Below are 25,098 nucleotides of genomic sequence, written 5' to 3'. Positions count from 1 at the left end.
TACTAGAAATGACGGACGAACGGACCTGACATGTTCTAGATCAACAAGTGGGATAATGAGCAGTGCCGCCAAAAGGTCGAGAATGGCACTTGTAAGTAGGGTAGGTTCTGAAATGGGGTGACTTTTGAGAACTAGCACCACTAATGCAATTTGCAAAGCTGCAAATGTTGCCGACGCGCTCTAGTACCGCGCAATGTTAGGAGACTGCTGAATCTTAGATAGCGCAGATAGCCGGAAACTGCTTACTAGTGTGACCACTCGAAACGTGGAAGAGGTCACAGTCCGTGACTTTCGCAGCAAGTGAAGCGCTCGAAAAAATGCTAACAAGAGAAAGCAAGCGGCGGGGATGATGCTCATCATCACCGACTCAAAATTGACAGTGAAATCGAATCCATCGCGACATTCCGTTGTAGCGACGATAGGGCCAAACTGGGCGTCCCCGCATACGCCCAAGGCCCGAGCTTGTACCATAATGGAGTTCAACAATATTGAGGTGCAGCCTGACGGGTATTGCGTGTCCAAACTGAGATCTTGGTTAGAATTTCACGATGCAGATGCAGATCCCTAAGTAGACGGGATAACAGTGCAGCCTGGAAAGGCATGAGATTTAACCAGGCAATTTTCTTTGTCTTGAATAGATCCCTAGATCAAATGCGGCTAGTGATTACGCCTTCGCAGTTTTGGCTTGGTCCATGTACGTTGGAGATTCGCCGTCGGGGATCCGGTGGTACCCTAGTAAAGGCTGGCTTGGCGTCCATCCGGGCTTATCTCGACATATGCACTTGTCTGTATACCCTGGTCAAACTAGGAGTATATTGAGAACCTATAAGCTGATAAGCGATAAGGCGTTCGGTTCAAGCTGATTGGCCGTTGACTGGGGGTATTTTGTCAGGATGAACCGCCCGTAACCTTACATTAATTAGCTTTGATTCACCCCGGATTATAGAACAGATATCACTCCCGGCTACGGGGGACAATAGCGCTGAGCGTTTTTTAATTAAAGAAATACCTACCCTTGGCTCGAAGGCCGGCTTAAATGTTATTTCCTAATGATCTCATCACGGGCATTGATATAAAAATTCTAAAAGATCTTTGATGCAATTGCGATGTCGTGTATTTTCTACTTTATTCATCAAGATCTGGCTCTGAGGAAGAGGATCGAACAAATAGTAAACCAACAAAACACAACATGAATGATCCTGCCAGGCCAAAATAAGGCAGCCCCATTAAAATACCACCTAGCTTCATTCCTGCATCAAATGACCAGGCAAGTACAGGTCCTGCAAATAGGGTCCCCGACATCTCAACCATCCCGAGAATAGTGTTAAGCTTGGTCATATCTTCCTTTGCCACGTAGCTTGTTGCGAGAGAGCGCAGAATCGGTGAAAGGCCTGACCCTAGACTATGCACTGCCAGTCCAACTATCAGTGTTCCAATCTGCGGGGCCGCCATGAGAAGTGCCCCAGCTGCGATGAATATGATTGATACACTTGCAAGAATTAGATCTTTTGCAGCAGGACTGCGGTAACGAAGCAGGATTTTGGATAAAAGAGGAAGGAGAAGAAGTAGAACTATGAGGTTAATAGCCCCACGAAGGGTTATTAGATAGCCTGCTTTGGCGAGTGACCAACCGAATCGCTTGCTTATGTACTGAGCCATAAACTGAGAAGTTGCCACAAGGTCTGGCGTAACGGCTAGAAATATCGACGATACGATAATCAAAGAGTAAGACTTTAGAGCGGAGAAAGACGCGAGAAATTGATCGAGTGATTGTGAAAGTTGGAAGCGGATAGACCTGGGATGTGGTTGCTCGCAGCCGACTTCATCACTTTCTTGGTCAATCGTGTTCTTGGTGGAAGATAAAGTTTCAGGCACAAAGAACAGTGGAATCAAAGAAGACATAATCATGAATAAACTCAAGACAGCGGGGATCCATGAAACATATGACTCCATGAGTTTTGACGAGATGGCCGGGCCAATGGAATTTCCCACCAAGGCAGCTAATGCCATCAAAAAGAAAGTCGAAGTCCTGATTTCAGCAGTTAGCTAAGATCTAGTTGAATGTAAGAGTTAAGGTTATAATAATACCTATCTGACGGATCTGCCAAGTCTGACGCGATGGAATACATATTAGCTAAAAGCACAGTGTTTCCACCACCAATGATCATCAATAGCGGACCAGCTAGAGTTGCTTGAATATTGATAATTTTTGGCAACGCGATGACGCCCAGCTGCCAAGCGATATTGAGAGTTGATCCAATTATGGATAAAATAAGCACTGGCTTTCGACCAACCCTACGACCAGATGAGCTTGAAGTCCTATGGGTAACCAGTTCAGAGAGTTCTTACCTATCCGACAAGGTTCCAAAAGGAAAAGCCACCAAAAGGCCTGGCAGTGTAAGCGTTCGGGTTTTCATCACCGCTATGGATAGCACATACCGACAACGGCTTCGCCGAGATTGAGGTTCCCAATCAGGTAAGCTACCTCAGACTGAATTCTATCAGTCTTACAGTTTCTCTCAGCCAGGATTTGCTGATAGTATTGATTGCATATATTGTTTTCAATGAGCTGTGTCAGGGGTACATTGAGGAAAGATGTCGCAATACAGACACAGAAGACGGAAGTGCACAGCCAGTAGACCGAGTGCCATCTTGACGTGTGTTTCTGCTGTCCAGAAAGGAGAGGAGCAGTTTCGTCTAGCATTATTGACGATGCTTAATGATGCTCATCGGATCTCGTGAGAAAACGGCCTGCCGGTTACAAAAAGAGTGACGCCGCAGAGAATCATAACAAACGGACTTTGTTTATAACTTTTGCGAAGTGTTCATGAGGTGGGGCTCAGTCCTTATCTAACCCAATGTGGAGATGAAACATTTGAATGAAGCAGCCTGAGGCACCATTTTTATTCCCTGAAGACGCACCACAAAACTTGAACATTTAGGCTTCCCTTCTCAATGTGTCGTTAAGTTGAATAGATATATTTTTTGCCTGTCGGCTCTGTTGTACATTAAGTCTGATTATATAGTGACCTAGATACCTATCTATAGCCATTGAATGCCGAAATGGAAGACGAAGCAATGTTCAAGTGTAATTCACGCCTCTCGCCTTACCCAAAAATAATATTTTCAAGCACCTCTCTATCTCCATTTTCCTCCACCAGCGATCGAAAGACACCCCCATCGATCTTCATCAAATCACGCGGTGGTCCAAATTCAACGGCCTTCCCAGCGTCAAGAACAAGGATTCGATCAAAGTCCGCGATCGTACTGATGCGGTGAGCAATGACGAGAAGGGTGGAATTGCGTCCAAACTCAGATCTGATTGATTGCTGTATAAACTCGTCCGTGTCCCCATCAACTGCCGATGTGGCCTCATCCAGGACCATGATCTTCGGCCTAGAAATGATTGCTCGCGCCAGGCATAGAAGCTGCCTCTGGCCCTGAGACAGGTTTTGACCCCCTTGGGAGATAGGCTGATCGAGCAGTGAACCGACCTTGCTAAAAAGTCCGTCACTAGAGTATCGAGTCGTTGCCGAGGCTATTGAGCTGTTCGATGCGGTACCCAAAATGGTACTCTCATCAGTGACACTTTTAGAGGTGGCACTGCCACCACCCCAATTAACTTGTTCAAGAGCACTATGTAGCTCCATGTCATCGTGCTGATCGAAAGGATCCAAATTGGATCGCACTGTACCTGAGAAGAGTACTGGATCTTGGGGAATAATGGCTAGCCGACTGCGAAGATGATGCAGCTTCACCTTAGCAATATCGATCCCATCTACAAGAATTTGACCCTGGCGAGCTTCCAAAAAACGGAATAATGCCAATGCTAGGGAGGATTTGCCGGCGCCAGTTCGTCCTACAACGCCGATGCGCTGGTTTGGTTCCGCCTGGAAATTGAGCCCTTTTAAGACAGGTGGCAGATCTGGTGCATAGCCCACCACAAGGTTAGATACATCTAGACGTCCTTCAGTTGGCCAAGTAGCGGGAGGATCGATTCCGTAAGGTTCTTCAATATCAATATCGGAATATTCCTGAACCCGTTCGGTGCTGTTCAAGGCCATTTCTAGGGTGACGTATACCCGGATTGCGCGGGAGGTTACCCCCGTGTAGCGCAGCGCGAAACTAATAGCAAATCCTGCAACCGAAGCGGTGATTCCCTTAGCGAATGTCACCAATACCATCGTTGTGAAGGTGAAGAGAAACCCCATCAGCTCCATGCGGAAAGCAAGCCATCGGTTTAGAAGCAAACCATGCCAATAGGCTTGTGCATGGCGATCGACCGCCGCCTGAACACGAGATATGTAATTTTCGCTTTTTCCAAACGCCCGGATAGTGTCGAGGCCACTTAGCATGGAATCAAACTGGACAAAGATGGGGCTCTTGGCTGTACTTCCTAATCGATTAACCTCACGGGCAGCCGCGAGGTACTTTCGGGAGAAGGAAAGCGAGACTATAACTATGATTCCAGTTAAGACGGCGAGCACAGGGTTGACCATGGCACCGGCAAAAACAGCTCCAATTACTTCAATTGCGCAATAGATCGTGTTACCCAGCGTCAATCCCATTTGGGTGTCGATCGCACTGAAATCCGCCGAAAAGCGATTGAGGATTCGTCCTAGAGGGACCGTATCCAGCCAACGAAGTGGGGCTCTGAGAATGGCATGCAGGAGATGACGGAAAAGGTTGCGGGATGCACGAAGAGAAAGAGAGAACATGAAATAAACCCGCAGGGAACCTGCGACGCATGCTAATAGGGAAATTCCGACGTAGACGGCGATCGAAAAGCCTATATCGTCATCTAGCTGAATCTTCTGTACAGCCATATAGTTCACAGCTTGATGAATGACCGATATGTCTTGCTCTGGGGCTGACTGGTGACTAGTCCAAACATTGAGCCACCATGCCTGTGGAAGACGTCAGTGATAGAAAATCTTTTAAGAAGGATTGAAGACCTACTCGGGCAATCATCAGGCCACTGTAACCCAGATAAACAATCGGTAGAATAGCACAGAGCCAGATATTACCACCCTGTGCGAGGTAGCCTTTATATACTTTCCACTTAACGGCGCCGTTCGCTCGACCCTCATCCTTCACAAGTTTACGGGATGGTTGTTTGCCGCCATCTTGTGTATCTTCTATCCCACAGGAGGGCCGCGAAGCATTGGTAACTCCAGGAGACTGCGTGGCATCCATCAATATTGAGTCATCGAATTCCGCATCAAGGGCCTGGTTGGTTGGAATCTGAAGTCCACCATCCCGTCTCAGTTCATTCCCTGTTTTGGTATAGCAAACTCTACCGTTATCCAGATGAACGGCATAGTCTATGGCCGAGAGGCAAAGGGTTGTATGATGGGTAACGAGCACACGTGTTCTTCCCCGTGTGAGCTGGCCGGTGATGGCGTGGTCAAGGATGTGTCGAGCCGTGTGTATATCAACAGCACTGAACACGTCATCCATAACGAGAATTCCGGCGCGAGAGTAGAGCGCGCGGGCCAAGGAGATGCGCCATTTCTGCCCACCACTAATGTTTACACCTTGGGCTCCAATCTCGGTGAGGTCGCCATCTGAGAGTATGGTGAGGTCTTTGTCCAGGGCGCAAGCAAACAGAACATCCTGGTATCGCTCGGAATCGCAGGGCAGGCCAAAGAGAATATTGTCTTTAATGGATCCGTTCTCAATCCAAGGAACCTGGCTTACATAGGCCATTGCTGATTCTATAATCCATTGCCCATTGTTTCCATCAAAATGTTCTTGGAAGGTAGGCCGCAGAGGGGCCTTGATACTTCCGCTCAGAACGTCAGACTCGCCAAGAATTGCGGATAACAGAAGGCTTTTCCCTGATCCTGTCGGTCCCGAAATAACACTCAACCCACTCTTGGGGAGTTCCATGGTAATATCCTCGAGTACGAAACGGCCTCTGATCGATCCTTCGTCGGCGCCCGATGGCCAAGATATGGTAGCATTTACAAATGAAATTCTATCAGCTGGGATCAACTGGCATGTGTTTTCGGGCAGCTTCAAAAAAAATTCGAGGCGTCTCAGACTGATTGCACAGTCGACAAGCCAAGCTATACTTTCCGGGAAAACAGCGAGAGTGTTTTCAATCGACCCAAAGACCGATACAGCTGTAAATGCAACAGAAGCCGGCAAACCCCCATTTACGAGAGCGAAAACCCCAAGTGCTGCCGCAGAAAGCATGAGAGGGCTAAAGAGGGATAGAGCAAAGAGAGCCGTCTGCCAGATAAAGGCTCTCCACTGTGCTCGAAGCTCGGTATCTCGGAACGCATTGATCTTTTCCTCCCACGAGGACTCCAGCGAAGTAAATTTGATTTGGCGAATTCCTCGTAGAGCTTCGACAATTACCGCCATCTTAAGGTCTCGTGTCTTCATGATTTGAGCCTGGGACCCAGAATACTTCCTCGCCGCATATGCGTTGAGTGGGATCGTAATGACTAGGACGGACAGTCCAGCCAAAAGACCCTCCCAGCCAACGAGGCTAGCCAAAAGTGTACAGGCAACTCCCAGCTTGAGGGGACACTGGTAAAGGAAGTAGTTAAAGGATGCGAAGTCGGCGATTCGCTTGACGTCTACTGACATCAGGTTGAGGGTACTCTGGCGTGTGTTCTTAGAGGTGTCTGAATTGTGACAATGCTCGCTTGTTTCCTCTTGAGAATTTTCGATTGACTGAACGGAATCTTTGACATTTTGTAGATGGATAGACTTGTCAAATATGACCACTGTGAGCTGTGCGGAAATCTTCATGCCGAGACGGCTGGTGGAAATCCAGAGTAGCCATACATCGAGGGTCGACGACGAGATCATGGATACTCCGAACCCCAACACGCAAATGAACACGTGAGTCGACTGTTCGGTGCTCTGCGACCGTGCCTCCAACGCCCTCAAGGTTCCTAAGAGGGCGATTTGGGGCAGAAAGCTAAGAAACGAGACAGTGATGGCCATGATGAACTGGAGGATGATGGCAGATTTGTGACAGAGGATCACCCTTTTCCATAATCTTTGCGGAGTCCTATTTCTGTAATCTTGTGTCTTTTGCTCGTTAAATGACGCGTGAAGAGTTTTTGATCTTGTATCGTAATCCAACTCTGCCAGATCCTTCATGTCCACAGATTCGTTCCGAACAGCAAGATTCATCAAAGGCTCCACCCAGCTGAAGGTCAGTCGGCCCAGAGCCGTAGTGGTGAATTGCCGGTCTATAATGGTCCCGTTTCGCAAAACATCCGGACGACGGGGTAGGAAAAGGGCTAAGGCGGCGGAGAAGGTGGCAAGAAAGAATTGGATCGTGGCGAGGATCAGTTGGACTTTGTCAAATACCGAGGATTTGAATTGCGCGAGCATCTCGGCGAACGCCATGGCCATCCAGAGGGCGCTCCCAATAGATGTATGGCAGGCCATACGGAATCGGATCGTGGAAAGCGGCTCAGTCAGGATAGCACCCCATTGCATTGAAAGAAGAATCTGATCAATTGATTGTCAGCGATGAAGCTTAGAAAAAGTGGAATGACAAACCCAGGCAGAGAACTGCAGCCACTGTTCGATCATGAACGGCGAGTTGGCTTTGTCCGTGGTCAGGACGGCACGCGATAATGTCACCATGGTCCCAATTAGCACTAGAATCGCACCTATTTGTCGCAGAATCCCGTCGGAGAGATAAGGCACTGCTCTCGACGCCGCGGGTCCATCTCGATCTTCGTAGATTTCGGGGATGCGCTCATAGCTTGCGGACTTTGCATTTCGCATCATCTGACGGAATATGCTCCTCAAGGCCGAAATGCTACAGACGGCGACACCGGCCAAGCCGAGGGAGTTTGCGACGAGAGACACCATCGCCGAGCTCTCTGTGTCGCTTGTCATTCTGGAGAGGTGTATCCAAGCGGAACACCGGACCAATCACACATAGACAAATCTGTCTTCAGGCTCCGTTCAGAGAAGAAGGAGCTTTTAGTTCATGGGGTAGATCATCGCTAGTAGTCTGCAATGACATGCTTGCGGAGTGCAAAGAGTTCGACCGGGGCATCGCGACGATCAATACGGCAACAGCAAGGGATACATGAACAACACACCATACCTGTGGCAAGTTAGCTTGTACACGTATATTACTGAGCATTGCACTAGTGGCTTGGTATTGTCAGTGGAGCAGCGAGATCCGAATCGCCAATCACTCTTGGCTTTCGTAGTGCACTGTGGATAAACGTGGGTGGAAGGTGGGTCCAGAAAGAGATCTACAAGCTGAAAAGAGCTGAGTCCCCATTAAAAATAAAACACCTGGTAAAAAAAAGGATCATCGAGTAAATACATAACAAGTTTCAGCTCTTCACGGAGCAGAAGATCCATGATTTCATTGGCATATCCGATTAATCCGTATTTGCTGTAATTGTTACACGAGGGAAGTGGACCAAGAGGTTAAGCTCAGCATCGCGTTACGATTAGTTCTGAATAACACACTTCTTACACTCTTTTAATCACATGGCTGCTACGTTCTGCGATTCTGACTTCCCGCGTTGACCAGGGAAAGATAGTGATGTTTTGCTGTGGGTTTATCTGACTAGTATTCCAATACAGGCCTATTTCCCCTCTTCAATACGTACGTACAGTAGACAAAATATTAAGTCTCGTGAACGATTTACCTTAGATTACCATGTGAATTAGTGGCAAGTAACCCATCATGGAGCATCGCCAATCTACTGCATCGCCACAATGTGATCTCGGGCTATTCTTCTTATGGACATTTTCCTGACGAGTGTGTTATAATGTCGTGTAGATCGTGATCGTGACAGGGGGTTCTTCAGGTGAATTAGATCTGTGGTTGGACGGGGAACGGGTAAATTCCCCTATCCAGATTCCCAGGAGAACGGGAGAACGGTGGGTCGGCGGGTCCGAGTACCAATCGTAGGTCGCCTTTCGTACCTCTATGGCCTTCATTGGGCGTAAAAATAATTTGCATTTACGATATATCATTTTCTATCCCTATGTAAACATACTGTATTGATAACAGCTATTGATCCATCTGTACTATACATCAATAGTTCCAGACAGTGCAGTTGCGTTGAAATAATCTGGGTCCGATAACTATCAACCGCATTTCTTCTTCTGTTACCTTTCTTTCTGCCAATCAAAACTTTCGAATTTCCATCCATCTAATCAATTGATGATTTCATACCCCTTATTATTTGGGATAGGTGCTTATAGCAGGCTTGTTGCTGCTTTCCACTGAATTCTTTGCTTTACAGAAATTTAGATGTATGTTGCGTTGCTTACAGAGATACATTGATACAGTCGTTGAGTGGTATTAGAAAGGCAGACCTCACGGTAGAAAAAACGGACCTTGATCATTTTTACACCACTTTTGTATGTAACTTTTTTGCGTTTAAATCCATTTACCTCTCCATGACTACGACCACAGTAACCACGGCAAAAGTACTATTTTAGACAGGCAGAAACTACGATACCGGTAATACGGTAACACCCAGGGCTCCAGGGCCATGTCGAGGGTACAGTACAGATAGCGGTGTATTGGGCGGTAAAGATTACGACCCATTGCAAGTTGTGATAGACTTCTGACATGGTGATCGACGATGGCCCTTGGGGTGTTGCCACACGTGCACGAGCACGAGCTGAGTGCGATGCGCTCTAAGTTAGGGTTTGTCTAAGGGCTTACATAAAGAGGTTCTAACATTTTCAAACAGTGAAATTGTACAACTTTTTAAAACATCTCATCAATCCTCTACATATCACTTGGTGTTCCTCCATTGACCACCATCCAAAAGCCTCCTCAAAGTAATCAATTTCATGGAAGCCATGCTTCATAGTTTCGAAAACACAAGATAGACTCTCATTGGCCATTTGAGCAGGCCCGCAGGTCAGTTCGCCAAGACTTGAGGAGCTGTCCTTGCTCTCTGCCACCTCCGCGATGAAAAGCTAACGCATGTTGGGGCGACCCGACATAAAGCGTTCTCCAGTCTAGCTAGTTGTGCTAACCGGCGTAGATAAGACTGCCGAGGTTTTCTCATAGGGTATCTTCATCTCATCCAAGCTCGAGTTTTGTGAGCTCGAATCTTCAAGGCTGCCCGTGAGCTTAGTGCAGTAGGCAGTTACAGTGATATCACGGCTTTTTAAAATGTATTCCAATTCATCAGTGAATACTTGATTCCACATTGCACGCTAGCACATGACCCAAACAAGGCGAAACCGTGAGGTTTTGGTTTCGCTCGCTTTTACACGTTCCAGATGAGATAGCAGGTAAGGGACCAGATTCTAGTTTTTGGCTCAATCGCGATATGTATCGTGATTCTTGTGTTTACGGACAACAAACTCCCTGCGACTGAAGTACCCGGACATATCAAAGATACTTCTGGGAAAAATAATACAGGTTTCTCATTTTTGATTTTATATCTCTGTGTCGCATGGTCATTCACTTGACTACGATGCAAGCAATACCGGTTCCTCCGACGACAATAAGATTCCGGTGAAAATGGTGCATAGGCTCGGTATGCCCGTAAGGCCCTTTTAGGAGAAGTTTGGGGTGAAACACCCCACTAGCCTTGCGGCATTGATCAGGAAGACGGCGAGTCCATCCATCGTAAGGGCGGATATAGAAAATGAGCTTCTTTAGATTATCTTTCGGCGAGCCATTTTCCGCTTTAACTTCGGAAGCTGATGCCCAAGCACCCAGTGAGAAAGTGTGGTTCTCCAAAAACTTAAGAATACCTCCCTGGTACAAGAAGTAATTTTGACCAGGTTTGGGCTTGTCGTCACTCCGGGAACTATCTCAATCTTGATGAGGTCGCTGACTGGGTCGTAAGTGGCCGTGGAAGATGTGGCCCGCAAAAAGCCACCTCCAACATGAGCGTTCATGTTGCAGTAGACCATACGAACGACACGGAGAAGTCTATCAAAGATCCAAAGTCCAGCGGAAGTCCACAGATACCCGACAAACTCCTGTCTGCCAAAGCTCGTGTCCCTAGTTAAAATTAGCTATGAGCTCTTACTGTCTCATTGTCATTTTTAAACTTACATGAAAAGACCGACAAGCGCGGCAACGGCAAACACAATGTGGATAGCCAGAAAACCTTCATATGAATCATGTCTGAATCAGGTCATGGTTTGGAGGAGCATGAAATATATGAGAATAGTTGCCTGTCGCGGGCAATACCTTCTAGACAGCAACATTCTCACATCAGGCTCCGCACCTCCGTCTTCAGATCTCTGGACCATAACCTTCTTAGCAATTACGCATTCCGCTCAAATTGTGTTTTATTCTAACGTCCTTACATGCTGTGACGAGGTTCAAAGCTATGATCCAGGATTCAGCATGTCCAATCTTCCCGACAGTATGGTGGGGTTCTGTGAGAGTATTGAAGACCGCATAGCCATCCTTCTCGAAATAATCTGCTATTCCGTCTCCTCGACCATTAGGTTTTTGGATCTGAACGGTGCTTTCCAGCCCATGTGAACTTCCAAGTTCGCAAACAGCAATATTTTGCTCTGGCCTATGTGGACGGTCGTCAGTTGCCCGTTCGCTTCTGGAGATCAAATTACACTTTGTGGCTCAGCCTTGGGGTTTATTGGGCAGTCTATGGACCACTAATTGGCTGTTTATTTGTCCACTCAAGCTCGTATGTTCGTCAATATGCCAGTCAATATGTCAGATGGATAAAAAGGTAAATTTGGACAGTATTAAAACTGTATATAGAAAAGAAACGCAGTAAGCGATGTACATATGAATTGATGACCCTTTTAAATAATCAAGAAGTCTCGGTATGCTTTTACAGTCCGAGCTCAAATCAATTATTTGTAGTTTCATACCTTGTTACTAGTGCGCGAGTCGAGTCTCAGATCTAATATGGTTGGGGCCACTACGAACCTCTGAGTATAATTGACTTTCAGAGACTACAAAGCGACCAGAATCGAACACACGACCGGCTGGAGAGGGCTTTCTTGGGTTTTTATCTCCTGTGTTTGAATTGATATTCCAATTAGCTTTTTATTGAATTGATCAGCATTTTTGGACAAAACGGCAGTACAAAAAGCATCAACCGGTCTTTTGCTCAGGAATACATAGCTATATCTCAGCGCTGTTGATCAAGAAAAAATAAATAAACATTCCAAGGTTCTGTTACTTCGCTCCAGGGCTAGGTATGTCTCGAGTAAAGAGAGAATTGAGTAATACTTTATTTTTAGAATATTTATATATCATGGGAAGAATGAGTAGGGAATTTTGATTTCAACCTTAAAGCTACAAAATACCACATGTGCAGTCGACGAGGCGGAGATGACATGTACTCGGAGCTGCCATCGACGGCTCCACCAATCAGAGCCGAGTGTTTGAGATCAAACAGCCCCGGGCCATCTCGGCGCGCTGACTCATCTGCAGCCTCAGGCATCGACACCACACCACCCGCAAAATCCAGCCGGCTACACGACAACTTCGTCCTTCTCCCTTCCCAATCTCCATCCACTCTCCCCTCACCAATTCCCTCCCAATTTGGTTCAACCAGCCGACCCGCCATGTCGTCCCTTTCTATCTTCCGCATCGCCACGCGCGCCGTCCGCCCTGCCAGCTTCGTCCGAGCTCCTATCGTCCGCTCCCGGGTTCAGGTCCCAGTGACTATGGCCGCCCGCGCCCGCACTTTCGGCACCACCTCCAAGATGCTCTCCGGCCACGAGGATGAGACATATGAGGAGTTCTCCGCCCGGTACGATACGCCCTGCATACCATTGGCATCTGTAGAGCCTAGGGAGGCTGCGGAATGGGGTCTCGAACCTGCGTCTATAATAATCGCTAGCCGAGTCCCATGACGATGCCATTTCGTGGTCGATAAGAAGTTGTTATACTGACTGGATATTCCAATTGTAGATTTGAGAAGGAGTTCGACGGTGTACAGGATGTTTTCGAGCTTCAGGTAAGATACACATCTCACTTATCTTATGCTGCAATCCTCCCCGAAACCATGCGATATCAGTTGCCGATCTTGCCCGATCACCAATCTTCATCGTTGACTCCTTATAATGCCAATTTGCATAAATCTAACTTCGACTCCTTCTTAGCGCAACCTGAACAACTGCTTCGCTTACGATCTCGTCCCCTCCGTTGAGGTCCTCACCGCTGCCCTGAAGGCCGCCCGCCGCGTGAACGACTTCCCCACCGCTGTCCGTGTTTTCGAGGGTATGCGCACTCCCCTATGCGAAATGAAGTGAAACAAGACAGCATTGAATCATTCCTTATGAATGTATATGTCTCGCGAGAGAAAGCATTAGCTAACTTGTTTCAATTATAGGCATCAAGGCTAAGGTCGAGACCCAGGAGCAGTACAAGCAATACCTGACTGCTCTTGAGAGCCTGCGCCAGGAGTTGGGCGTTGCTCTCCGTGAAGAGCTCTACCCCCAGGAGGAGTAAATTAGCGTCTTGAATTCGTTTTCTTTTGTGTTCCAACGCCGAATCCCCCCCGAGCCTTTTCACTTTTTCTTCTCACTCCGTACCGTACCCATACACACCCTCCATTCACCCGTCGTCGATGCGCGCTATAGTACACATCGGTATGCGTTGGCTGGGACGCTGATCGGGTAGAAGATTGAAAGCTGTATACATACTTTTAGAGATCTCCTGTGTTGTTAGTACTGTTGCTGTCTGGAAAAGGGTCTTGCGTGCCTTGATTGGTACTTAATTCATCTTCTTGTCCTGCTGATACCGAGTTTTTGTTCTTGTAAACGTAAATTATCGCGTAGATTTAGTGCAGAGCCCACACACAGCATGTTTAGGTTTGATGCAATGCGACATGTGATTTTAAGAACCAAATTATATTTTCTCTTCGTACTTGGATAAACAGACATCTTCTGTCTGGAACAGACAACACAAGATGCTCAGATAATGACCATCCGAAGGCTAGAACCTTGGCATATATAGAAGACATCCATGTCCAAGAAAATTCCGTAATGTGCAATCGATATAAGTACAAAGAATACTGGCTTTGCCTCGGTACTCATGGGAGTCATCGGCCGCAGCTAGCAGAAACATATTTTATGAAAAGGGGAATGGTGCCGAAAGAGACAAGAGCGAAATAGCAGAAGATAAAAAAGAAACTCCGCAGATAATCAGGCACCAAAGGCAAAACAGTATGAAGATGGGCACAACAGTTCATCAATAGGGACGTATCCGCTTTAAACGCCGGGTACCAAAACCACCGAGTGAAGGGAAAATATACTCATTGGGTATGCAAAAGATAATGCAGGGTTATCAAGTCATCAAAGGACAGGCCTTGAAGGTGGATCGTTGCCAGAATTTGTCACTTAGTGAGTTCCAACATACTTGAAGTACGATGGACGACAATCTTCCTTCTGGAGCCAGTCGGCACCGGCGAAGAACTGGCCGGCATCACAGCCGGAACACTTAGGTGAGTTCGGACAGTTGTAGTAGGGAATGTGATTATAACCGATATCGCGGAACCTGAGAGGGAAAGTATTAGTAAGATATTGAGGTGAAAGGCGAAGACAAACTTACCAGTGCACATTGTTGGAGTCTGCGAACAGACCAATGCCGAGGGAGTGGACGGGCGCATCGCCCCAACGCTCATAGAAGAAGCCGCCGGCGCGGTCAAGATGTTCGAAGTACGCCTCGTACTGTTCGCCGCGGAAGAAATCCATGTCACCAATCTCGAAGTTGGACCAGAAGTGGCAGGTGGAATAGCCATTGGCGCCCTCGGTGTGTTCGGGGCGAATCTTGTCCTCAGTGATCCAGTCCAACATGTTGTTCTCGTTCAGATAGGATGGGTTGGCGGCAAGGAACTTCTTGGTGGTGGGCCAGAGCTCGCGGATGGTCTGGGGAGCATCGTAGAGGTTGATAGTGAAACCGTAGGTCTTGTTACGATCCTCCATGTATCGGAACACATCGTAATCAACGTCACAGAAGAACTTGACCTTGGGCTCGATGCGCCAGTAGTAACGGTATCCCTCGAGGGCGGGGTGCTTGTAGAACAAGCCGCTGTTCCAGCGGCACATCTGGTGGTAAGAGATCTTCGAGGCGTACTGAATGTTTTCATCCTCCAGCATCTGGGCGGATTCGCGGAAAAGATCCATGCTGATCCAGCTTGGGACATCCCAGTGCTCCTTGGGAACCAATTCTACAAGAGCGCAATGAGTTAGATAAGCGCCTGGGGAAACATATTGAAAGGCCGCGATGAATTGGAAAACGAACCATATTGACACTTGGCCTTGGTGATAGCCTGAGTCTTTTGTTTGAAGTCCTCGGTGAAGGGAACGTCGTTGAAGAAGATATAAGGGTAGTTGAACTTGTTGTTCCAGGTACGTTCAAGGTCGCGCATGGTATGGAGCAAGTCGTTAATTTCCTCATTGCGAACGAGCGAGATCAGGGCGGCATTGGTGCGTGCGGAGTTCTCGCTATCAGGGGAATAGTCATGCTCATCAGCTCGCCATAATTCTCCTTCCGGTTCTCCCGTAGCTAAATCATGGAGTCAGTATAGGGTGCGTGGGCGCTAATAATTCAGTAGGGAAGATGAGTGGCGAGAGACGCACGGTCTAGAAGGGGATCCCGGGTCATCCCATTAGTCAATTTGGTGGAGGGTTGGTCGGAAGATTGGCGCAAATTGAAGATCATGAATAGAGTAAGTAGAATACATGCTGCACCCAGCATGCGAATCGGACGTGCGACCGCCATGATGTGATGGTCGGGGAATGATAAGATGCGAAAGGGGGGAGAGGAAGATGCATTGAAGGAACAACTTGATGGACTCCGGAGCCACTTTACTCCTTCAGGCTTAGGTTCCGCCGCGTCATCCAATCGACTCCAGTTGGCATCCGCGCGGCCGCTCTTAAACATTGAATCCACTTCGACCTTTTATTAACCTCGGACTTGGTCTCTTTTTCGGTGATTCGGATACAAGGGTTCAATCATGGCTGCGGCCTTGGGCCCCCTCGTTGATGAGCTGATCTACACCGTCACGAAAGTCCCTGCTGATCGGAAGGCAAGTGGAGTGTTGATGATGTTTTTAATTTCTTATGATTGTGCGACACCCAATACTTACTTTCAATATAGGATTTCACGCGCGTTGTGAACCTGAAAAGACGTGTTGGAGCTGCTTTGCGTCCTGGCGCTCATGGTCTCACTGATCAATTTGTCGTGGCACGCCAACTAGAAGGCCTGAAAGAGAAATTTCAGGTTGTGAATCGAGATGACCTAGCCGGAGCTTTACATGAGCGCCTCCTCGAGCTAGAGGAGAATCGCAGCTCATGGAAACCAGAAATGCTCAGCCTGCTTTTGCAGCTCTCTGATCGCCCGGCCACATTGTCTACGCTTGACAATCTCTCAAAGCCAGTAGAGACCTCTGACGAGAAACCACTATCGTTATCGGACTTGAAAGAATTAGGCGGCGCTTTCGACGAGGAAGACATTTGGGAGCCAGTGGATTTTGCTGCGGAATCTTCAGATGATGAGCTGGTTTACGTATCTAGCGAGGGATCGCATCCGCCTGCCATGCCTCGGACGCCTAGCATCTCTGAAGACTACGTCATTCCAGATGAGGTGTTCGTGTCAGGAGAGGACAGGGAACTGATCTCTTCCATAGAGAAAGTTCAGTTCTGGAAACCGGAAAATAATCCTCTGATCGCTCGAGACAAAGCAAGTGCAACGCGAGCTGTGACCGAATTACAATTTGCCAGAGAAGTCATCTTCATGCTTCAGGGCTTGCCAACATCCATTTTCTGGCGTCTGGATAATGAGATTGAGGTCGACCGCAGATACACGCTTGCCCATGCATCATCCGACGCCATTTTGTCTCTGCTGGATGGGTTTACACACATTGGATCTCAATTAGATATGGTGCGCGTGTTCTCCCGCCTTCCGCAGAAAATCCCTTATATGCAGACGTTCAGCCGAGGCCTCGAGGAACTTCTGCTCGAATACGATGGGTTCCTCTCTCAAACTCAATGCCAATATTTGTCTCCTGGCGAAACAATCAGCCTTCTCCAATTATATGATGATGCGCGGCCTCGTGCTCACCATCTATTGCTGCTGGCTAACCTGATTTCCAAATTGAGCTACAACGAATCACAGCCGATGCTGTGCCTTGATTCTCTCTTTGACACAGTGTGCATGCTTGAAGCACTCGGTGATGAGAAAACCTCGGAAGTACTGGCTGCCTTGTTTTTCTCCTGCTTTAAAACATATACGCGATCTATTCAGCTTTGGATGGAGACAGGACAAGTCGATCCGCTCGACAGTGCTTTCTTCGTACAATTGAAACAAGAGAATGGCGACTTGCGCACACTGTGGCACGACTGGTATGTACTGGACGAGGGATTCCAGCGACATAATATCCCGAAGTTTCTGGAGCCAGCCGTCAACAAAGTATTTACGACAGGAAAGAATATGGTCTTTCTAAGACACCTCAACGCTCTCCCAGATGATACAGAGCCTTCTGAACAACCTCCGAGTACATTCAACGATATCAGACTGTCGGAACCATCCTTGATGTGTCTTCCATTCTCTGCACTGGTAGATGCGGTATTCGATAAACTGGTCAACGCCAACCATTCTGTCAGTGCAGCCCTATTACGATCGGAACTTGACGAGCAGTGTGACCTTTGGGGCTCCCTTGATGCTTTGGACCTCGTGTATCTCGGCAAAGACCTAGGTATAGTCGGATCGGTCGATGCCAAGATCTTTGAATTGATGGATCGTGGCCGGGCCTGGGATGATAAGTTCCTGCTCACTGAGTCCACAAGATCGGCGTTCAGCGTCCTGCCTGAGATCGACCCGACGAGGCTAGTTGTGCGCTCTGAAGGATCCTCACAGCATGACTCTCAAAACCAAGCCCGATCAGTCCGCAACCTCGAATCAATTTCAATCGACTACCTCCTCCCATGGCCGGTGGCGAACATCATCACCGAAGACGCCGTCCAGTCATTTCGGCGGATTGCCACCTTTCTCATGCAAATCAGACGAGCGAAATATGCACTTGTCAGGCAACGCGTGCGAGACGCCCGCATGCAAGTCGATGACACCAACCACACCCTCGTTCACGGCCTCCACCATAATCTCTTATGGTTCCTCGACATCCTCTACTCACACCTTACCTACCTAGTCATATCGACCGCAAATCAATCACTACGCTCTGACCTCTCGCATGCTAAGGATGTCGATGCCATGATTGCCGCTCACCAATCCTACATGTCCTCTCTCGAAAACCAATGTCTCCTTGCAAAGAATCTCTCACCAATCCGTGATGTTATCATCGACATTCTAGACCTCTGCGTCTATTTCGCAGATTTACAAGCTGCGCACGCGTTTGAGATATCTGCTATTCAAGATGACTCCCGCTTTATCCCAAGTACATCGCGACAACACGCTGGCGATGATCATGAATTTGACAGCGATTCAGAGGATGAAGATGATGGTCTAGACCATGAACAAACTATGACCATATCCTTTAGGGAATCGCCGTTTGACTTGCGTCTACGAAACGTGAAGGGTCAATTTGATCATTTGCTTGCTTTTGTTGCGGATGGGTTGAAGGGTATCGCTCGTGCGGAGGGGCTTCCTAGTTGGAATATCCTGGCGGAAAGGCTGGAGTGGAGGAAGATTTGAAGCCGACACCGTTTGAATTGAATTTGACTTTTCGTTGCAGAAGACGCAGCGACTGATCTACTTAACTGGGCTTTGGGTGGTTTGCTTTGCGGAAAGTGATGACTTTACGATCTACCATAATGATAAAGCGTTTAACGACTGATTGAAATGAAAATTTAGTTTTCTAGTTTCAGATTAGCAATCCCTTTCTTTGTGAATTTAGTTACAATGTAGATTCAGCACTAGGAATGATGTATTTTCAAATAATGGAATTTATTTGCTCAAATTTGGTGTATCTTTACTATCTTTCATATAGAAGACTAGGTAGCATTGCTAGTCACATCTCATTTCACGTACTCTTTCGTGAATCCTCTTTTTTTGTTTCGAAATCCTTCCACTCCAATATAGCCGTAACCATGAACAGAAAATATAAACAACAGAATGTAGCACAATGCAGAATTTAGAAAAAGAAGAAACTAAAATATTCATGGCGTCCAAGGCTTTTGATGACCCTTTAACCGACCCAGCGTCTGGCACTGAAGAAGATACGTCCCCAAGGGCCGATATCTCCCCACTGCTCAGCATTATCAGGCAGGTAGCTGGCAATGCCGTTCATGACAGTACGCTCGGGGTGAGGCATGATGGCCAAGACACGGCCGTCAGGGCTGCGAACACCGGCAATACCCTCGGGACTACCATTGGGGTTGAAGGGGTAGCGGGTAGTAGGCTTGAGAGTAGAGTTGTCAACGTAGCGGACAGGAGCAAGACCCTCACGGGCGAAATCAACAGCAGAGGCGCCAGGAGTACCGGCGAAAGAGGCACGACCCTCACCGTGAGCGACGGCGATGGGAAAAGAGGAGCCGTCCATTCCGTGGAAGAAGACGCTAGGGCGTGACGGGTCGGGGTCAGAGATGCGGACCATGCAGACACGGCCCTCGTATTGCTCGCTGGTGTTGCGCTCAAAGCTGGGCCAGCTGCGGGTACCGGGGATGAGCTCCTTGACACGGGAAAGAAATTGACAACCGTTGCAGACACCCAGGGAGAAGGTGTCGGGGCGCTCGAAGAAGTCCTTGAACTCCTTGCGGGTGTTATCGTGCAACAAGACAGATTTAGCCCATCCTTGACCAGCACCGAGGACGTCACCGTAGGAGAAACCACCACAGGCGGCTAGACCGGCGAAGCTGGCCAGAGAGACTCGACCGGAGATAATATCAGTCATGTGCACGTCGACAGCGGAGAAGCCGGCGGTGTTGAAGGCAAAGGCCATCTCGGCCTGACTGTTGACACCCTGCTCACGCAAGATGGCGACACGGGGCTTATTGGCGAAGGGAGAGTATTGGGAGAGACTGGTCATGATGGGCAGACCACGATCCTTGGGGTCGAAAGTAGGGTTCCAAGACAGACCGGGGTTGGCATTGTCCACGATGTTCTCGAACTCTTGCTCGGCACACTCGGCATTGTCGCGGATCTTCTGCATCTGGTAAGAGGTCTTGGCCCAAGTCTGCTGAAGATCGGAGCGGTTGTTGCGATAGATGAGGGAGGCCTTGTGGTAGATGACAAGGTCGTGCTTCTTCTTCTCGGCGACACGACCGATCTTGTGGATCAGGCCGGGAGGAGGACCGCAGGTGGCGAAGCAGGAGCGGAATTGAATCTCGTGCTCCTTGCGAACCTGGAAGACGGCACCAAGCTCCTCGTTGAAGAGTGCTTCGACCATATCAGGGGTGTGGAATGATGCGGAAATGTTGTCAGTCATGATCTCAACACCACAGCGACCGGCGAACATCATCTCAGCCAGAGTGGTGAACAGACCACCATCGGAGCGGTCGTGATAGGCCAGGACGATGCCAGAATCCTGGAGCTGCTGAGTGGCATCAAAGTAGTCACGGAAAATATCGACGTTGCGAATGTCAGGGCACTCAGAACCGACTTCGTTGAAGACCTGAGCAAGGGCCGATCCACCAAGTGCCTTGCGACCGAAAGATAGATCAACAAACATGAGGACAGTCTCACCAACATCCTCAACGCTGCGAAGAGCAGGAGTCCACGTCTTACGGTAATCACCGACAGGAGCAAAGGATGAAATGACGAGCGACATAGGGGCAGTAACCTCCTTGGCCTCGTTTGAAGCCTCGTCCTTCCATTTCATTTTCATGGACATCGAGTCCTTTCCAACAGGGATACTGATACCGAGCTTGGGGCACAGGTCCAGACCGATGGCCTCAACAGCCTCGTAGATAGCAGCGCCCTCACCTGGGTGACTACTGGCAGACATCCAGTTGGCCGAAAGCTTGACTTGGCTGAGACGGTCAACAAGGTCGGCAGCGGAAAGGTTCATCAAAGCCTCAGCCACAGCCATACGGGCGGAAGCAGCAGGGGAGATCAGGGCCAGCAAAGGCTTCTCACCCATGGCCATAGCCTCACCAGTTCTGACACCCTGGAGCAAGGAAGTGGCAGTAACCGACACGTCGGAAACGGGGGTTTGCCATTTGCCAACCATCTGGTCACGGGCAGTAAGACCACCGACGGTACGGTCGCCGATTGTGATCAAGAAAGACTTGGAACCAACAGCAGGAAGCGAAAGAACTCGAGTAGCAGCTTCGTGAATAAGCTCAACCTTGGAGGAAAGCGAAGGCAGATACTTTGTGAGGCTGGAGTCCACGGCCGGCAGAGTCAACTTGCGCGAGTCGACGGTTCTAGTCATGCGAGGAGGCTTGCCGAACAGAACGGACAGAGGGAGGTCGATCGGAGATGGGTATTCCTTGGAGTCTCGGTCAAGAAGAATGAGTCTCTTCTCTTCCTCTGATGCGCCACCTCCACGGCCAACGACGGAGAAACCACAGCGTTCACGTTGAGCAATGGCAGTGAACTTGTTCATGCTCTCCTCACCAACGGCAAGAACGTACCGCTCTTGGGCTTCACAGCACCATATTTGCATGGGGCTCATGCTCTTGTCGGTACTGTCGACTTCGCGGAGCTCGAATTTGGCACCAAGGCCAGAGTCGTGGATCAGCTCGGGAAGAGCGTTAGACAGACCACCAGCACCAACATCGTGGATGAACTTGATGGGGTTGTTGTCGCCCATTGCAACACAGGCGTTGATGACTTCTTGAGCGCGACGCTGAACCTCGGCGTTACCTCTTTGAACACTGGCAAAGTCAAGGTCGGCGGAGCCTTCACCAGAGGTAATACTGGAGGCAGCACCACCTCCGAGACCAATGAGCATGGCAGGGCCACCAAGGACGACCAGGAAGGAACCAGGCTTGACAATATCAGGGTTCTTCAAGGCATCTTGGGGTCGAACGGTGCCGACACCACCAGCAATCATGATAGGCTTGTGATATCCACGGACTTCCTTCTCGCCATTGCCGACATCAATCTCAGTGAGAAGTGTGCGGAAATAACCACCAGTACAAGGGCGACCGAACTCGTTGTTGTAAGCAGCACTACCGATGGGAGCCTCCAGCATGATATCCAAGCTGCTTGCGATGTGATTGGGCTTGCCAACCTCTAGCTCCCAGGGCTGCCTGAAGCCGGGGATCAAAAGGTCAGATACACAGAAGCCCGAAAGACCAGCCTTAGGGCGTGAGCCACGACCAGTTGCACCTTCATCACGGATCTCTCCACCAGCACCAGTAGCAGCACCTGGGTAGGGAGATACAGCAGTTGGGTGGTTATGGGTTTCCACCTTGGCCAAGAAGTGAACGACTTCCTTGGTATGCATCCATTCTCCAGTTGTGGGATTAGGAGCCCAGAAGGCGGCCTCTGAGCCCTCCAGAACGGCAGAGTTATCGCTGTAGGCACTGACTGTGTGCTCGGGGTGCTTCTTGTGTGTGTTGCGAATCATGGCGAAAAGGCTGTTAGGCATGGCCTTACCATCGATAACCCATGAGGCGTTGAATTGCTTGTGGCGACAATGTTCCGAGTTCACTTGAGCGAACATGAACAGTTCAACGTCGGTAGGGTCGCGGGCGATAGCTCCGTTAGGGCCGTAGGCCTCAGCCAAGTACTCAATCTCAGAGTCATCCAGAGCGAGACCCAATTCCTTGTTAGCCTCCTGGAGAATCTGCTTAGGAGACTTGTCGCCACCCTGCAGGGAGATTGTCTTGAGGGGAAGAGGGGCATGCTCAGAGAACATCAACTGCAGATCAGGCTCCTCGTCGCTAATGATCTGTGTCATGCGGTCGTGCAGGAGATCCTTGTAGTTGGCATTGTAGTCCTTAGATCCATCACGAAGACATGAGATCTTCATACCACGCTCAATACGCTTCACAGACTGACGAAGACCGCAAACGTGAGAAATACCGGTGGCCTGGGAGCTCCATGGCGAAATGGTTCCGGTACGAGGGAAGATATAGAAGGTATCGAATTGACCGTCGGTGGAATTGAAGGTGGGAGGGATGTCGGTGATGTCGCCGTATTTCAGCAATTGCTCGAGAACAGCATGCTGAGAATCATTCAAGGGTTGCGAGGTGTGGACGTAGTGAACCCACTGGGCGCGAACATCCTTGACGCCTAGGCTGGCTGCAATGGCATGTCCTCGCGAGTGGGAGAACGCCACCGAGCCCGGGATGGCAATGTAGGAATCGGCGGAAGTCATGGTGATGGAATACTTCTCCCGATGGAACAAGATTGGGTCGGTGAATACCCTCCTTTGAGAAAAAGGAGGATCAGGCCTCTCAAATTTTGGCTTGAGCAAAAAAAAACCCCGCGATGACTCGTAACTTTTTTTAGAGAAAAACTGAGTGGCCCCGCCCTAACCCGATTACGGAGAGCTTATCGGATGCTGCACGTGATGATAGGTGTACTCTCTTATCTTATCTTATCCGCCCATCCCACATTGCACACTGGAAATGCATTTTAATGTTGCTTGAGGATTGTATTTACTACTAAAAAATAACAGAGTGTAGGGATAGACGAGATCTCCATGGCTTTCTAATAAGCAAAAGCTAATGTTACATGTGCAGCATGATGGTTGTCTAGCGTTCCGAGACTAGTATATATCCAAGTGAATGACTACTACAGTAGTAGTGGATCCATCCAGTGAAGAGTGATCCATGGACATGATGGAGACACATAGTGTATCCAGGATGTATAACTTGAGCATTTAATAGGTTTCAAGTCGCCATTCGACCGGGAGAGTCTTTTTACCTAATGAACATTTTTCTGCAATGGAGTCTTTAGATATCCCGAACGAGCTTCTGTTGTCCATAGCAACTCATGGACCAGACACAGCTGTATTCGGACGGATAATAACTTGTTCCCCTTATTTCTGGGGGTGATGAGAAAGGATATTGAATTGGCCAAGCTTTTGATCAAGTATGGCGCAAATCCAAATGAAAAGAAGAATGGCGTTTCTTTGATATCTTGGGCAACTCGAAATAAAGATATAGAGATGACGAATCTTCTCTGTCAAGATTGTACATTAGAAACATAGCCTTATCCACTATCTTCCGACAATAGAGCTAGGAAATTAATGCCCGAGCATTGAAATATGGGCGCATGCGTTATTGAAATGGCCCAAGAATTTAGACACTGTACTTGAAACGGATATTTTCGTAATCAGTCATATCCAATTCTGCATTCAAGCGACCCTGATGCCCCGACTCTTCCTCGGACATGCCTAGATCAGCGATCAGCTTCGCTCGACGCTTGTTTTGCCATATATCTAATAATTCCAAAAGTATTAGCAATCTTGCAAGAGCTTTGGGACGCGATGGATGGCGAATGAAACTCACAGTATGTTCTCCAAGCTATCATAATGACTATCTCTAAGGCGTACATGATTGAGCACACTACGATCGCCGGAATGCACCTCGGCGCGTCCTTGCTCTGGAAAATCTGAGCTTCAACGCAGTCAACAGCGCAGTAAGCCACAAAACCGGCAGTTTCAGTGACTGACTTCTTAGTGCGACCGGCGCCATTGGATGGAACGAAGGTCCAAATGACTGCGGGAATAAAATAGTTATGCTTTAAGAGCTCGAATTCGGGGTCAAACATACAAGGCCCGGCAACATTCCCGACAATCGTCATCAAGAAAATTCCCCAAGACGTCCATAGATGGCCTTCATGAGGCAGTAAGGCCAAGGCAAGCATACCAATAAAAGCTGGAATTACGGAAGCGATCATGATATACGCTTTTTTTTCAATGTTAACCATCCAGCCAGCAAAAAGGTGAGGATAGACAAAGCTTGTTGTGGAATCTTGCCTTCAACAATGGTTTCCAGGGGCGTAAATCCGAAGGAAACGTAAACCAGGTTACCGAATGCCGTAGTACCGCCATTTGGAATCGAGTTCACAATTACCAGGAAGAAGAATATGTTTGAGGGTCTTTGAATGTGATTTCGAATTGACGCCAGTCGATATCACGCCTTTGCGCGTCAGAACCAGTCTGAGAAGGGACAACCCGAGCGGATGCCATACGTTTTTCGTCCTCCGTCAACCAGCGCACCTCGCGCGGTGAACCCACGGTGAAAAAGACAACCACCAAAAGTACAATTGTA

The 25,098-nt window shown here is 48.5% G+C and overlaps 8 protein-coding genes across 8 annotated transcripts; 2 read left to right on the top strand and 6 right to left on the bottom strand.

Moving 5' to 3' along the window:
- Positions 1-1,125: 1,125 nt before the first annotated feature.
- N7478_007589 (Major facilitator superfamily domain general substrate transporter) lies at positions 1,126-1,902 on the bottom strand (the record flags this gene model as incomplete). Its single annotated transcript, XM_056923803.1, has 1 exon — positions 1,126-1,902. One exon carries the CDS (start codon positions 1,900-1,902, stop codon positions 1,126-1,128), a length of 777 nt encoding a protein of 258 aa, XP_056776529.1.
- A 1,205-nt stretch (positions 1,903-3,107) lies between these two features.
- Positions 3,108-7,875, bottom strand: N7478_007588 (uncharacterized protein; the record flags this gene model as incomplete). The annotated part of the gene is made up of 3 exons (XM_056923802.1): positions 3,108-4,907; positions 4,960-7,479; positions 7,531-7,875. The coding sequence occupies 3 exons, from the start codon at positions 7,873-7,875 to the stop codon at positions 3,108-3,110; spliced, it is 4,665 nt and encodes a 1,554-aa protein (XP_056776528.1).
- A 2,557-nt stretch (positions 7,876-10,432) lies between these two features.
- Positions 10,433-11,023, bottom strand: N7478_007587 (NADPH oxidase family protein; the record flags this gene model as incomplete). Its single annotated transcript, XM_056923801.1, has 3 exons — positions 10,433-10,732; positions 10,756-10,981; positions 11,010-11,023. 3 exons carry the CDS (start codon positions 11,021-11,023, stop codon positions 10,433-10,435), a joined length of 540 nt encoding a protein of 179 aa, XP_056776527.1.
- Positions 11,024-12,270: 1,247 nt separating this feature from the next.
- Positions 12,271-13,417, top strand: N7478_007586 (cytochrome c oxidase subunit VI; the record flags this gene model as incomplete). Its single annotated transcript, XM_056923800.1, has 4 exons — positions 12,271-12,716; positions 12,878-12,923; positions 13,069-13,186; positions 13,299-13,417. The coding sequence occupies 4 exons, from the start codon at positions 12,271-12,273 to the stop codon at positions 13,415-13,417; spliced, it is 729 nt and encodes a 242-aa protein (XP_056776526.1).
- Positions 13,418-14,307: 890 nt separating this feature from the next.
- Positions 14,308-15,691, bottom strand: N7478_007585 (glycosyltransferase family 15 protein; the record flags this gene model as incomplete). Its single annotated transcript, XM_056923799.1, has 4 exons — positions 14,308-14,464; positions 14,519-15,137; positions 15,212-15,475; positions 15,550-15,691. The coding sequence occupies 4 exons, from the start codon at positions 15,689-15,691 to the stop codon at positions 14,308-14,310; spliced, it is 1,182 nt and encodes a 393-aa protein (XP_056776525.1).
- A 235-nt stretch (positions 15,692-15,926) lies between these two features.
- On the top strand, positions 15,927-18,619 carry N7478_007584 (uncharacterized protein; the record flags this gene model as incomplete). Its single annotated transcript, XM_056923798.1, has 2 exons — positions 15,927-16,007; positions 16,070-18,619. The coding sequence occupies 2 exons, from the start codon at positions 15,927-15,929 to the stop codon at positions 18,617-18,619; spliced, it is 2,631 nt and encodes an 876-aa protein (XP_056776524.1).
- A 493-nt stretch (positions 18,620-19,112) lies between these two features.
- N7478_007583 (phosphoribosylformylglycinamidine synthase) lies at positions 19,113-23,195 on the bottom strand (the record flags this gene model as incomplete). The annotated part of the gene is made up of 1 exon (XM_056923797.1): positions 19,113-23,195. The coding sequence occupies one exon, from the start codon at positions 23,193-23,195 to the stop codon at positions 19,113-19,115; it is 4,083 nt and encodes a 1,360-aa protein (XP_056776523.1).
- A 928-nt stretch (positions 23,196-24,123) lies between these two features.
- On the bottom strand, positions 24,124-24,628 carry N7478_007582 (MFS general substrate transporter; the record flags this gene model as incomplete). Its single annotated transcript, XM_056923796.1, has 2 exons — positions 24,124-24,263; positions 24,334-24,628. The coding sequence occupies 2 exons, from the start codon at positions 24,626-24,628 to the stop codon at positions 24,124-24,126; spliced, it is 435 nt and encodes a 144-aa protein (XP_056776522.1).
- Between the last annotated feature and the right edge of the window lie 470 nt (positions 24,629-25,098).

This window comes from Penicillium angulare (genome assembly GCF_028827245.1).
Source record: "Penicillium angulare strain IBT 27051 chromosome Unknown utg000005l_segment0_segment0, whole genome shotgun sequence".
In the NCBI taxonomy this organism is placed as follows: domain Eukaryota; kingdom Fungi; phylum Ascomycota; class Eurotiomycetes; order Eurotiales; family Aspergillaceae; genus Penicillium; species Penicillium angulare.
This window is presented reverse-complemented; position numbering and strand designations above follow the sequence as displayed.